Consider the following 14,310-nt stretch of genomic DNA (forward strand, 5'->3'; position numbering starts at 1 on the left):
AACTTTTTCACTCTCCTCTTTCACTTTCATCAAGAGGCTCTTTAGTTCCTCTTCATTTTCTGCCATAAGGGTGGTGTCATCTGCATATCTGAGGTTATTGATATTTCTCCCAGCAATCTTGATTCCAGCTTGTGCTTCCTCCAGCCCAGCGTTTCTCATGATGTACTCTGCATAGAAGTTAAATAAGCAGGGTGACAATATACAGCCTTGACGTACTCCTTTTCCTATTTGGAATGAGTCTGTTGTTCCATGTCCAGTTCTAACTGTTGCTTCCTGACCTGCATACAGGTTTCTTAAGAGGCAGGTCAGGTGGTCTGGTATTTGCTGGAGCAAATGAATTTTACTTTATTATAACTTTAAATGTTTAAGATATCAGCCTTAAAGCAGTGAGCCTTAGAATATTCCACTTAACATCAAGGGATCTTTTGATAGTGTTGAATATGGGACTCTAAGAAACTTCAGGAAATACTCTTTAAAATTATATTGTTTTTAGTTTTTCTAGTACCTTTTTTCCTTAATCTCCATTGTTTTAAATTTTTTGGCCCTGTTTCATGACTTTAAACCCAGTGATTGAACCCAGGCCACCACCATGAAAGCACTTAGTCCTAACCACTGGACCTCCAGGGAATTCCCTACTTATATTCTTTTAATTTCCATTTTACAGTGGAAACATTACCAGTTAAAAATAACTTAGTATGAATATCATGAAGGAAAAAGTCCCCCAAAATGAATTAATAATTTACAGGTAAAAATTTCAGAAATTCTTAGTAGATTATCTAAAATGTATTAGGTGCTCAGTATTTTTAATTGAATCTTAGATATTCTAAAGTGAGTTCTGACTTTTGCAGATTAAAAAATGTGGTTATTAGTACAGATATTTTTCTGTTTATTTTTCAGAAGTTAGTGAATTTGATCATTGTTAAAAGGTATATTGATCCCCCAAATTGTGCTGCCATGTACCCTTATTTCCCTGATTCTGCTTAGCAACTCTGTAGCTATTTGAGGGTAAAGAGATACTCTTAGGAGTTTAATTGATAAAAACTTATACACTCCTTAGATCTTCTTTCATTGGTAACAGTGTGTTTTTGAGAGTTAGCCCTTTTATGTAATGAATTTTTCTTGATTAACCAGGACTGGATTATATTTAAAATTTTAAATGTTTTATTTAAAATTTTTTCTTTGTGTCATGAGTGTTCAGCCCCATCCAGCTCTTTGAGTAAAGAATTGATTGGTGATGTAATAATGTTGCAGGTGATTAGATTGGTGTATTTGGGGTGGGGAGGCAAGGGTTGAGAGGGTGCTACTAACCTTTACAATCTCTTCGTAAGAATTAAGAAAAGTTGTCCTTTCTTGGTAGAAGTCAGAGCTTGTGGCTTGGCCAACAGAGCTTTGGCTGTATTTCAGCACTTTCTTGACCCTTTAGCTAGGCACCCTTGTCTGGAGCAAAAGCTTCTAAACTGTACATGGCACTTCCTGGATGAGTCGTGAATATCAGTATCTCTGAAGTCTCTGCACAGAATATTTTAGCATCTTCGTATTCATCAGATTCCCTTTGTGTGCAATGCAGGTAGTTGTCTGTGTGTCGGCTGGATACAGACATAGTGCTGCTGTCACAGAGGATGGTGAATTATACACATGGGGTGAAGGAGATTTTGGAAGATTAGGTAAGATTTTTTAATAATTGAAGTTATTCTCACAGAAAAATAGAAATGACAATGGTTATTGAGAAGCAGTGAGACTAATAGGCCAAAGACTGTTTATTTTTTTAGTTTTAAGCTCAGAGAAAGATAATTTTAGAGAGAACCTAGATTCTGGTGCTTTTAAGATGTAATTAAATCTAGCAGGTATTTACTATAGGCATTATAGGATTTCAGGGATAAGAAAGATACCATCCTGAAGTGATCCTGAAATGTGTAATACAGAGGTAGTGAAAACAAGTAACATTAACATGATACTAGATAGCTATAGATATGTGCTATGAGAGGAGCCATGATAGAATGTTCTGCTGATTCCCTGAAGGAACTGAGTAACTCATAAATGGAGCAGCCTAGAAGATTAGATGCAAAGATATTAGAAATGATTCAGTTTTTCATATTTAATTGCACTTTAAAAATTTCTCAATTCTGTAAGTAACTTGTAACGTTTATTCTACCTGTGAAGTAATGACTTAAAGAGTTAACGTTATTTCTTTGTTGTTGTGTGTGTTTTATCCAAGGTCATGGTGACAGTAATAGCCGTAACATCCCAACATTAGTAAAAGACATTAGCAATGTAGGAGAAGTTTCTTGTGGCAGTTCACATACTATTGCTTTATCTAAAGATGGGAGAACTGTATGGTCTTTTGGAGGAGGAGACAATGGTATGTAAAAAATATTTATTGATAACTTTGGCCTTTTTTTTCCTTGAGTTTTAAAAATTTTATTTTTCAGTTGTACAAGCCTGTTGTAGAGAACTCAAATACAGATGAGCAAATGTTTTTTTCTGACATTGAAAAAATTAAAACGAACTGTTTCTACAAATGTTGCTCATAAACATTGTTAAAATTTTGGGAGATAGACATCTAAATGTTATACATATGCACTTATATAAATATGTGCATATATTTCTATATAGATGTTTTTAAAAAAGAAAGCAGACCTATCTATACCATAGATACTATCTTGCAGCCTGTTGGTTTTTGTCTAATAGTATCTCATGAATATCTTTCTGTGTCAACAAACATGGCTGTATATTTTTCTTTTCAGTGGCTCAAAGTATTCTTTCATGTGATTATAGCAAAACTTACAAAGCAATTTATTATTGTTGAATATCTAGACTGTTTCCAGTCTTTTTCAGTATCAAAAACAGAGTAGTGAATGACAGTCTTTTCCTACGTTTCTTAGTCACTCCCACCAGCAATATGAGAATGCTCACTTCCCTATATTCCTCAACAGTACTGGCAATTAAAATTAAGATGATTTAAAAAATAGTTTCAGTAGTGAAAATGTTATTTAGTTTGTATTTATGTCTTAGGGAGTTTCTTGGCCTTTTTTTTTTTACCCCTTCTGGTGATTTGCCAAGTTTTCTGATTGGTGAATTATTGAGTCTTTTTAAAAAATAAAAAATAATTGTGTGTATACACATTCTTGAATGTGTGTGCTAAGTCGCTTCAGTCCTTTCTGACTCTTTGCGACCCTATGGACAGTAGCCCTCTGTCCCAGTCTCCTCTGTCCATGGGATTCTCCAGGCAAGAATATTGGGATTGCTGTGCTCTCCTCCAGGGGAATCTTCCTGACCCAGGAATCAAACCTACGTCTCTTATATCTCTGGATTTGGTAGGCGGGTTCTTTACCACTAGTGCCATCTGAGAAGACCACACATTCTTGTATAGGACCTGTTCATTAGCAAATTTGAAGTTAGAAATATGACCATTAAAGAGGAAAGACAGTAAATGAATTTTCTGTATCTCTCTTAAATTGGTTTTTATTGCTTGAAATTAAATCTATTGTTTATTGTTTTTTTTCTTGTAATGAAACCATTCATTTGTTAATATCCTCTGCTATCAGAAACTCTTAAGTTTTCTAAGATGTTTGTCAGTTTTCTCAGATGAGCTTTCTAAGATGTGAACAATCTGTCAGGTTAGTCATGGAAAGGTTAGTGATGTTTATCAACATTAATAGTTAGAAAAAGAGTAAAGTTTCTTTGAAACAAATAAGTTGTTTAACTTGAATGTGTTTGTTTTTATAGGCAAACTTGGCCATGGTGATACCAACAGAGTGTATAAACCTAAAGTTATTGAAGCTTTACAAGGAATGTTCATTCGTAAAGTTTGTGCTGGAAGTCAGTCTTCACTTGCTTTGACATCAACAGGGCAGGTAGGACTAAGGGATGAGCATAAAAGGTTGAGAGTATTTCATAGGGCCAGGTGACTCAAAAGTAATAATTGTATTTAAATTTTGAAGTTAATCTACTGAAAGGAAATATTTTCTCCTGTTTGAAGAAGTTGAGTATCTGAGAAGGAACGAAGTTTTCTGACTTGACCTTTGTGAGCTAGATAGACTTCCTGTTAACTCCATGTTCTTTGTATTAAGATAATTTTAAAAAGCCTTCTAGCACTAAATACCCTTTAAACCTTTTCCTAGAACTCATGAATAGTGGGGGAAAGTGAGACCCCATCAGTTCAGTTCAGTTCAGTTCAGTTCAGTCACTCAGTCATGTCCGACTCTTTGTGACCCCATGAACTGCAGCACGCCAGGCCTCCCTGTCCATCACCAACTCCCAGAGTTCACTCAGACTCACGTCCATCGAGTCGGTGATGCCATCCAGCCATCTCATCCTCTGTCGTCCCCTTCTCCTCCTGCCCCCAATCCCTCCCAGCATCAGAGTCTTTTCCAATGAGTCAACTCTTCGCATGAGGTGGCCAAAGTACTGGAGTTTCAGCTTTAGCATCATTCCTTCCAAAGAACACCCAGGACTGATCTTCTTTAGAATGGACTGGTTGAATCTCCTTGCAGTCCAAGGGACTCTCGAGTCTTCTCCAACACCACAGTTCAAAAGCATCAATTCTTCGGTGCTCAGCTTTCTTCACAGTCCAATTCTTACATCCATACGTGACCGCTGGAAAAAGCATACCCTTGACTAGACGGACCTTTGTTGGCAGAGTAATGTCTCTGCTTTTGAATATGCTATCTAGGTTGGTCATAACTTTCCTTCCCGTGAGTAAGCGTCTTTTAATTTAATGGCTGCAGTCACCATGTGCAGTGATTTTGGAGCCCCCCAAAATAAAGTCAGCCACTGTTTCCACTGTTTCCCCATCTATTTCCCATGAAGTGATGGGACCAGATGCCATGATCTTCGTTTTCTGAATGTTGAGCTTTAAGCCAACTTTTTCACTCTCCTCTTTCACTTTCATCAAGAGGCTTTTTAGTTCCTCTTCACTTTCTGCCATAAGGGTGGTGTCATCTGCATATCTGAGGTGATTGATATTTCTCCCGGCAATCTTGATTCCAGCTTGTGCTTCTTCCAGCCCAGCGTTTCTCATGATGTACTCTGCTGGAATCAGTGATATAAACTAAGAAGGCAAGAAGGTGATAAAAAGAGAGATCAAGGAGAATATTTCCAGATGGAAAATAATCTGAGAGGGTTAGGTGTTTCTGGAAAGGGTTACTCAGGCTTAAGATAGTCAGAATTGTGTAATCCCTTTAAACTTTTGATTTTCTCCATGCATGTTTTAACTTCCTTCTGTTCATTGGTGGCGGAAAGGGTCCAGCTATGGTGATTGGTTCAGTTCAGTCTCTCAGTCGTGTCTGACTCTTTGTGACCCCACAGACTGCAGCCTGCAGCATGCCAGGCTTCCCTGTCCATCACCAACTCGTGGAGCTTGCTCAAACTCATGTCCATTGAATCGGTGATGCCATCCAACCATCTTATTCTGGCGTCCCCTTCTCTTTTTGCCTTCAGTCTTTCCCAGTATCAGGGTCTTTTCTAATGAGATGGCTCTTTGCATCTGGTGGCCAAACTATTGGAGCTTCAGCTTTAGCATCAGTCCTTCCAGTGAATAGCAAGACTGATTTCCTTTAGGATGGATTGGTTGGATCTCCTTGCAGTCCAAGGGACTCTCAAGAATCTTCTCGAACACCACCGTTCAAAAGTATTAATTCTTTGGTGCTCAGGTTTCTTTATAGTCCAACTCTCACATGCATACATGCCTGCTGGAAAAATCATAGCTTTGACTAGACATTCAGAGTGTCTGCTTTTTAATGAGCTGTCTAGGTTGGTTATAACTTTTCTTCCAAGGAGCAAGCGTCTTTTAATTTCATGGCTGCAGTCACCATCTACAGTGATTTTGGAGCCCCCAGAAATAGTCTGTCTCTGTTTCCATTGTTTCCCCATCTATTTCCCATGAAGTGATGGGACCGGATGCCATGATCTTAGTTATTTGAATGTTGAGTTTTAAGCCAGCTTTTTCACTCTCCTTTTTCACTTTCATCAAGAAGCTCTTCAGCTCCTCTTTACTTTCTGGCATAAAGCGAAAGCTACGGTAATAGACTGACAATAATCGAATCTGTGTCTCCTGCATTGGCAGGTGGATTGTTTACTACTGAACCACCAAGGAAACCCTAACATATAGTGTATTTTTGTTTGTTTTAGGTCTATGCTTGGGGCTGTGGAGCTTGTCTAGGTTGTGGTTCATCAGAAGCTACTGCACTGAGACCAAAGCTTATTGAGGAACTGGCTGCCACAAGAATAGTTGATATTTCTATTGGAGACAGTCATTGTTTGGCTCTTTCTCATGGTAAGATCATTTGTTTTTAAAGAGATAGTGTTAAATAGTACCTTTCATAAGTGTTTCATATTTATTTATTTCTCTTATTTTTGGCTGTGCTGGATCTTTGTTGCAGTGTGCAGGCTTCTCATTGTGGTGGCTTCTCTTGTTGCATGCGAGTTGTGGGTTCTAGGGTGTGTAGGCTTCAATAGTTGTGGCATGTGGGCCTAGTAGTTGTGGGGCATGGGCTTAGTTGCACTGTGGCATGTGGGGTCTTCCCAGACCAGGGATTGAACCTGTGTCCTCTGCATTGGCAGGTGGATTCTTCAATCACTGGACCACTGGGGAATTACAGTGTTTTACATTTAAATATGAGTTTTCTTTTGTTCTTTATGTTTTGTTTTCAGATAATGAAGTTTATGCCTGGGGAAATAACTCAATGGGGCAGTGTGGACAAGGAAACTCCACAGGTCCTATTACTAAACCAAAGAAAGTAAGTGGCTTAGATGGCATAGCTATTCAACAGATCTCTGCTGGGACATCACATAGTCTAGCATGGACTGCTCTTCCTAGGGACAGGTAAGTGTGCCCCTGTTTAAAATTTCCTGTGTTTTATTAACAACAAAAACACTAATAAAAGCAGAAATATTTGAACATTGTTCATTTATTATTCAATAATAATTTTTATTCAAAATAAAATTTTTATTTTTATTAAATTATTTTTATTCAAATACTCTTCTGAATATTTCTGATAATGGCTTTTTTACTGTCATAGACATGCCATCTAGATATCTTTCAATCTGAATGTTGAGGTTAGATGTATTTCATAAGCAAGAAGTTATATTGTACATTAAAATGCTATCTTAATTTAGATGTCTTTTAAACATTTTGAATTCCTTCTCTCTCTCTCCAGATACTGATCTTAAAAATTGTGTCTACTTATCAGGAGGAAACTAAATTAAAATAATCAAAATCAGAACTAGGTGTCATTGATTTTTAAGAATAGTTGATTAGTTTCTACGCCCTTTATCTGTGTCATTGTTTTTTTAAGCAGTGACCATACTTTTAGATAAAGGAAGTTACTTTTTGCAGAAATTTAACTTTTTCCTAACATAATAATCATATCTTTTTAGATAATCAGGTATTTTTAGCCAATATTTGAAGATTGAATTTTAAGAAATTTGAGAGTTATTTCAGCTATGTTCAGATGTATATGGGCTAATTAATAATTTGCAATATATTGTATTTGTATTCTAAACCTTTGGTTCAGATGTGGTTTATTATAACATTCTGACTGATTTTAAATATCTATAGATAATTACCCTCTAAAACAAAAGCTGAAAATACTATAAATTGAATATAAATAACTTAGTGTCAGTTTTAAATCTGCAGCTTTCCACCTTATATGTAGAAGATGATTTTCAAGATCTTGAAAATTCTCACAAGAGTTTTGAACAGGTTTTCTTTTAGTATTGAGTTGGCCAAAAGTTCTTTCAGGCTTTTCCATAAATCCTATGGAAAAACCTGAACAAACTTTTTGGCCCACCCACTACATTTCAAGATATCACTGTACAGAGTCAGGCTGTTATTCTTAATATGAACTGTACATCTTATGGATCCTAAGAACCAGAAAGGGCTGTAGTAATTCATGTGGTTCAGCACTTTGACTTAGGTGAATGAATATCCAGACCTCCTAAAATAAATAGTGGCTGTATATTTTCTTCTTGAAGAATTCTAGAAATGGCATATTCTTGGTCTTCTTCAGTTGCTAAAATGAAGGGTTTTTATCACCTTTATAATCAGAAAGGTCTTTGTATATTTTATTGATATGTTTCAACTTTAGTATCCTTAATTTTTGTTGTTGATTGTGTGTGAAAATTTCACGTTAAGGGTATTTCATGATTTTCTTATGCTTCCTTCTAGACAAGTTGTTGCCTGGCACCGACCTTATTGTGTAGATCTTGAAGAGAGTACCTTCTCACACCTTCGTTCATTTCTTGAGAGATACTGTGATAAAATAAACAGTGAGATTCCCCCACTCCCTTTCCCTTCATCAAGGTATGTTATATATATGTGTGTATTTGTATGTGTCTGTGTATGTGCACACGTGCACACATATCTATTCATTACTCATTTTGAATTTTGAGTTCTTTCTTACTCAATTTCTCCCTCAATTATATGAAATTTTATAATCAAAAAAAAGCTCAACATGCATACTTACTGATAATAAGCTTTAGGAAAAATTATCCATAAATTCATGAACCATGTTTTTAAAATTACTGTTCGTCATAATTTGAAAAAAATTTTAAAGAGAAAAAAAATGTTACCCAAAGTAGATAGCACGTGCTCTTTTATATTCCAGAAGTTTATAGCTGTTTATTTGGTTTCAGGGAACATCACAATTTCCTCAAACTGTGCCTGAAGCTGCTTTCAAATCACCTTGCTCTTGCACTTGCGGGAGGGGTAGCTACTAGCATCCTTGGGAGACAGGCAGGTCCACTTCGAAATTTGCTCTTCAGACTGATGGACTCAACTGTCCCAGATGAAATCCAAGAGGTACGAGTATAAGACTTGTACATCTATGTCTCAACCACATTTCTCCTTGAGATTGTAGCTTGTAAATTCTGCTTTGTATTGGTAAATTTCAATTGGATGTTCTTTCTGTTACTTCTGTTTTCCTGGTGGGAGTAAATTTTTTGTTAATTTGTCCTTTTTGTTAGCTTGTCTATCCTAAAGGTCAAATGTCACCTCTGAAAAACCTTTCATTTCCTGCTCTGCTGCCAGGTTTGATTTCTCCATGTATGTTCTTATCGCATCACATTGTTTTGTGGTTGTCTGCTTACAACTGTGTTTCTCTTTTCCACCAGAAGATGAATTTCTGAGCACAAGTACCCAATTTTATTGTGGTAGAACACACATAACATAAACTTTGCCATCTTAACCATTTTTAAGTATACAGTTCAGTGGTATTGTGAGGGAGAGGGAGAGGGTGGGATGATTTGGGAGAATGGCATTGAAACATGTATACTATCATATAAGAAAAAAAAATTTATAATGTTGTACAACCATCACCACTGTTTATCTCTCTCTTTTCATCTTACAAATTGAAATTCTGTACCCATTAAACAATAACATACCATTCTCCCCCTCCCTTCAGCCACTAGCAACTACTATTCTTTCTTTCTCTATGATTTTGACACTTGTATGTCATAAAAGTGGAATCATACATTGTCTTTCTGTCAGTGGCTTTTTCACTTAGCGTAATGTTGTCATGATTTATCCATGTTAAGTAGCATGTGTCAGAATTTCCTTTTTAAGGCTGAATAATCTTTTGCTATTTGTATATATTAAATTTTTGCTCATCTGTCATCTTTATGACCTTGAATTGAACAATGGTTTGTTAGATATGATGCCCAAACATAAGCAGCCAAGAAAAAAGATAAATTAGACTTCATAAAAATTAAAATACATTTATTTTTATGCTGGTGCTGGAGAGGGGGTACTGAGCTGTTGGTTATGAAGAGTGACAAATTAGACTTTATTTACCACTGGAAACTGTTGCTTCAAGTACAGATCAGGCAAGGAACAAACTCTGCAACAACCATCAGGACCAAAGAAGAGTACACTTAAGTTGAAGACATAACGCTTGATCTGAAACAAGAAATTTGTGCCTGCTCAACAGCTTTGAAAGAGCACTTCCAAATGCTGCTACTAGTCTTTGTTTTTCAAAAAATTAACGAACATTTATGCTTAAAATGACAATATCAAGAAAATGAAAATAAAACTCACAGAATGGGGGAGATATTTGTAAATCATGTGTCGTGTCTCATAAGATTCTAGTTTCCAGAATATATAAAAGATTCTTACAACTCAACAGGAAAAAGACAGCCCAATCAAAAAATGAGTCAAAAATCTGAATAGACATGTCTTCAAAGAAGAAATACCTAAGGCCAGTATGTACATGAAAAAAATGTTCATCAATAGGCATGAGGGAAATGCAAATTAAAATCACAGTGAGATACTACTTCATACCCACTGAATCGTTGTTATCAGAAAAGACTGATAATAGGATTTCCCTGGTGGTTCAGTGGTTAAGAATCCACCTGCCAATGCAGGGGATATGGGTTTGAAACCTGGTCCAGGAGGATTCCACTTGCCACAGGGCTACTATGCCCATGCGCCACAGCTACTGAGCCAGTGCTCTAGAGCCTGCAAGCTGCAGCTGCTGAAGCCTGTGCTCTCCAATAAGGTGATCCACCACAATGAGAAGCCTGCACACAGCAACAGAGACCCAGGGTGGCAGCAGCAACAACAACAAAAAAAACCTGATAATAACGAACATTGGTGAAGATGTAGAGAAATTGGAACCTTCATATAATGCTAATGAGAATATAAAATGATACATCCACTTTGGAAAACAGGTAGTTCTGTTAATAGTTAAACGTATAGTTACCATATAAAGTAGCAATTCCACCTGTGTCTATATCTAAGAGAATTTATTAAAAACTTGTACATGAATGTTCATAACAGTATTATTCATTATAGCCAAAAAGTGGAAACAAACAAATGTCTGTCAGCTGGAGAAGGGATGAACAAAATGTATGTCCATACAATGTAATGTTATTCAGCTATAGAAGGGAATGAAGTACTTACACAGGCTACAGCATGGGTGAATCTTCTAACCATGCTAAATGAAAGAAACAAGTCACAGAAGGTCACATACTATATGAAATGTACAGAGTAAGCAAATCCATTGAGACACAAGGTAGGTTAATTTGTTGTCAGAAGTTTTGGGTGAGGAAGAGATGGGAAGTGGCTGTTCATGGGCAAGGTTTTTTTGGGGGTGATGAAAATGTCCTAAATTTGATAGTGGTGATGGTTATGCAACTCTGAATAAACTAAACCTACTGAATTTTATACTTTCAAAAGTTAAATTTTATGATGTGAATTATATGTCAATTTAAAAAAAAGCAAAACTGATACAGTGATTTTCCCATAAGAATTGTAGAAAACTTTTTCTGGCTTTCAGATTGTTAGTCAGAAAATCTATGCTATTCAAATTTTTAATCCTTTTATGGATATCTTTTCCTCTCTGGATTCTATAACAAGTTCTACTTCTCTGTTCTCGCATTTTAAAATGATGTGAACTGTTGTGGGTCCAGTTTTATCCATTGTCACGTATATTTGGATAGACTCTTAATTTGGAAACTCATAGCCTTCAGTATTAAGAAATTATCTTGAAGTGTGTGATAATTTCCTCTTCACTGTTTTCTATGTTCTTTCTCTCTCTCTCTGAAACTCATTGTTGGGTAATAGACCTCCTGGATCATTCCTCTTAATTTCCTTAGGTTTTCTTTCCTGTTTTCCATTTTTCTCTCCTCTACTTTTTGAGAAATTTAAATTTTATTTTCTAACCCTGCTATTGAGGTTTTATTTTCTGATGTTTTTAATTTATAAGAGCTCTTTTCTTAATCATTGAGTGTTTTTTTTTTTCTTATTCACCATTATTTTAGTGATAAAGAAGCTATGACCCAGAGAAGTTTGAGGCTTAAGTTAATAGAGCTATTTTTTAAGCTGTTCCTGCTACCTAGACATTTGTTTGGCTAAGGCCTGGTCTGTTTTTAACCTAAATGCCTAATCTTCAGGGAGACCCTCCGTGATGAGCCCATGCAAGTGTGCTTAAGTTGCTTTAGTCATGTCCGGTTCTGTGCCAGCCTATGGACTGTAGCCCACCAGGCTCCTCTGTCCAAGGGGTTCTCCAGGCAAGAATACTGAAGCAGTGGCCATGCCCTCCTCCAGCGAGTCTTCCAGACCAAGGGCTTGCACCTGCACCTCTTATATGTTTGCTGCATTGGCAGGCAGGTTCTTTACCACTAGCGCCCACCTGGGGAGCCCATAGACTGTGTTCATTGCCTTTATGTATCAGTGCTCACTCAAGTTTGCACTTCATTTTACTTTTTCTGTGTGACTCTTTTCACACTTAAAGTTGCTTACTCAGGGTCTCTCTTTCTTATTAGACTATATGCTCATGTGTCTTGTTTGTTGCTACATTCCCAGCACTTTTCAAAGAGCTTTATCAGGCTCGACACTGTTAGACTCAACACTGAATATTTATTGCATAATGATTAGCTGAGTAGTGGCAAATCCAAAATTCTAGTCTTCTTAAAGACGTCTAAAGAAGGATTTGTCATGCTTTCTTTTATTCATATGCCACCTTCTTTAGACTTCTATGATCCACGTTCTTTAGACCTGTTTGATCTTAGTAGTCTGTGGATTTATTTTTTATTTGTTCCTATTAAAAATGTAAGAACCAAGCCAAATAAATCTACTTTATTTTTTTAATATAAGGTTGTAATTGAAACTCTGTCAGTGGGAGCAACCATGCTGTTACCTCCATTACGAGAACGTATGGAATTACTTCATTCTCTTTTACCCCAAGGACCTGATAGATGGGAAAGCTTATCTAAAGGACAGGTGAGCCTTTGTCTGATATCTAAGTAAACCAGTACTATATTATCAAAAAAAGACTGAGAGGGAAATAAAACTAATCAGTTGCCAGTGTTCATGAAATAATACTTCACTTGATGAGTCTGGTACATCCTAGTATTTAATGCTTTGTGTTGGAAAAATTCCCAGGCTTCTAATGAAAGTGAAGCAAGTGATAACTTAAGTGATTTGGGGCTCATTATTAAAATTATGTCTAATTTTTCCAATGTTGTTTACACCGTCAAGCCAGAGAACTTAATTTATTTGTAGTGTGTGGGGTTGAAATCAAGGGCATGAGCTACTGTTGGTTCTGTGCCCAGAACTTTGTTTGAAGTAGTTTATATAAAAAGTAAAGGAAGATGACTGTTGTGAAAAAGCACTTGATGACATGAGAAATGCTGCTTATTTCCATTTTTATTGTCATATGTGTGTTAAAATAAGTACATTTTGCTCAATCAAATAGAACAATCAATTGTAGAGTTACAGATTTGAGGAAAAAAGTGTTACTGGCAGTATAATAGCCACAGATGCTTTCCAGTGAGTATTTTGCATTAGTTTAGATTTCAAGTGATTTATTTTAAACATTAGAATAGATAATTTCATTGGTAATTTTGTAGAAGAATGTGTACTATAATTTATCTGTTGACATTTCTTCCTTCTACTTACAGCGCTAAAATTATTATGTATAGTGTGCCGTTTTAGCTTAGAGTTTCAGGTAGTAAGGATGTAATACTACACTTTAAGTTACAGTTTCTGAAATGGTATTAGTGGGATAGCTTTTTTAAAAAAACTACACATTTTCTAAAAGATTACTGTCTATTATTACGATATAAAGCACATTAGTTAGCATCATTATAGGTTTTTGTTTTTTTCTGGGATTTTTTTTTAAATTTAGTTTTCTAGTGCATTTTAAGCCAATTATTTGTTCTATTTCATCCATGGGAATATTTTTCTTTAGAGAATGCAGCTGGATATTATTCTGACAAGTTTGCAAGATCATACCCATGTAGCCTCCTTACTTGGGTATAGCTCACCTTCTGATGCTGCTGACCTCTCTTCTGTATGCACTGGCTATGGAAACCTGTCAGATCAACCTTACGGCACTCAGAGCTGCCATCCAGACACCCATCTGGCTGAAATTTTGATGAAGACTCTCTTGAGAAATTTAGGATTTTATACCGTAAGTTGCCTTTTTTTTTGTAGTAAAAGAAAAAAGAAGAAGAAAACTTGGGTTGGGGGCTTCCCTGGCAGTCCAGTCCAGTGGTCAAGACTCTGCACTTCCAGTGCAAGAGGCACAGGTTTGATCCCTGATCAAGGAATTAAGATCCCACATTCCACATAGCGTGGCCAAAAAAAAAAAAAAAGAAAAAAAATACTTGGGTTGGTTTTTTTTGAAGGGTGTGTCCCTTGGACTACAAGGAAATCCAACCAGTCCATTCTAAAGGAGATCAGTCCTGGGTGTTCTTTGGAAGGACTGATGATAAAGCTGAAACTCCAATACTTTGGCCACCTGATGTGAAGAGTTGACTCATTGGAAAAGACCTTGATGCTGGGAGGGATTGGGGGCAGGAGGAGAAGGG

General features: G+C 36.5%; 2 protein-coding genes across 2 annotated transcripts in view; one reads left to right on the top strand and one right to left on the bottom strand.

Moving 5' to 3' along the window:
* Positions 1-14,310, bottom strand: part of SNX1 (sorting nexin 1) — a 587,700-nt gene that overhangs the window by 374,790 nt on the left and 198,600 nt on the right. The gene's annotated exons all lie outside the window — the stretch shown is intronic.
* The window catches only part of HERC1 (HECT and RLD domain containing E3 ubiquitin protein ligase family member 1), a 209,468-nt gene that overhangs the window by 70,804 nt on the left and 124,354 nt on the right, over positions 1-14,310 (top strand). Inside the window, exons 6-14 of the mRNA XM_052646182.1 lie at positions 1,568-1,664; positions 2,216-2,359; positions 3,727-3,854; positions 6,130-6,274; positions 6,652-6,823; positions 8,168-8,302; positions 8,635-8,800; positions 12,593-12,718; positions 13,689-13,910. Coding sequence (XP_052502142.1) covers positions 1,568-1,664; positions 2,216-2,359; positions 3,727-3,854; positions 6,130-6,274; positions 6,652-6,823; positions 8,168-8,302; positions 8,635-8,800; positions 12,593-12,718; positions 13,689-13,910 — 1,335 coding nt within the window. The remainder of the gene's footprint in view (positions 1-1,567; positions 1,665-2,215; positions 2,360-3,726; positions 3,855-6,129; positions 6,275-6,651; positions 6,824-8,167; positions 8,303-8,634; positions 8,801-12,592; positions 12,719-13,688; positions 13,911-14,310) is intronic.

Source organism: Budorcas taxicolor, chromosome 10 (assembly GCF_023091745.1).
Source record: "Budorcas taxicolor isolate Tak-1 chromosome 10, Takin1.1, whole genome shotgun sequence".
Taxonomy (NCBI): Eukaryota; Metazoa; Chordata; class Mammalia; order Artiodactyla; family Bovidae; genus Budorcas; species Budorcas taxicolor.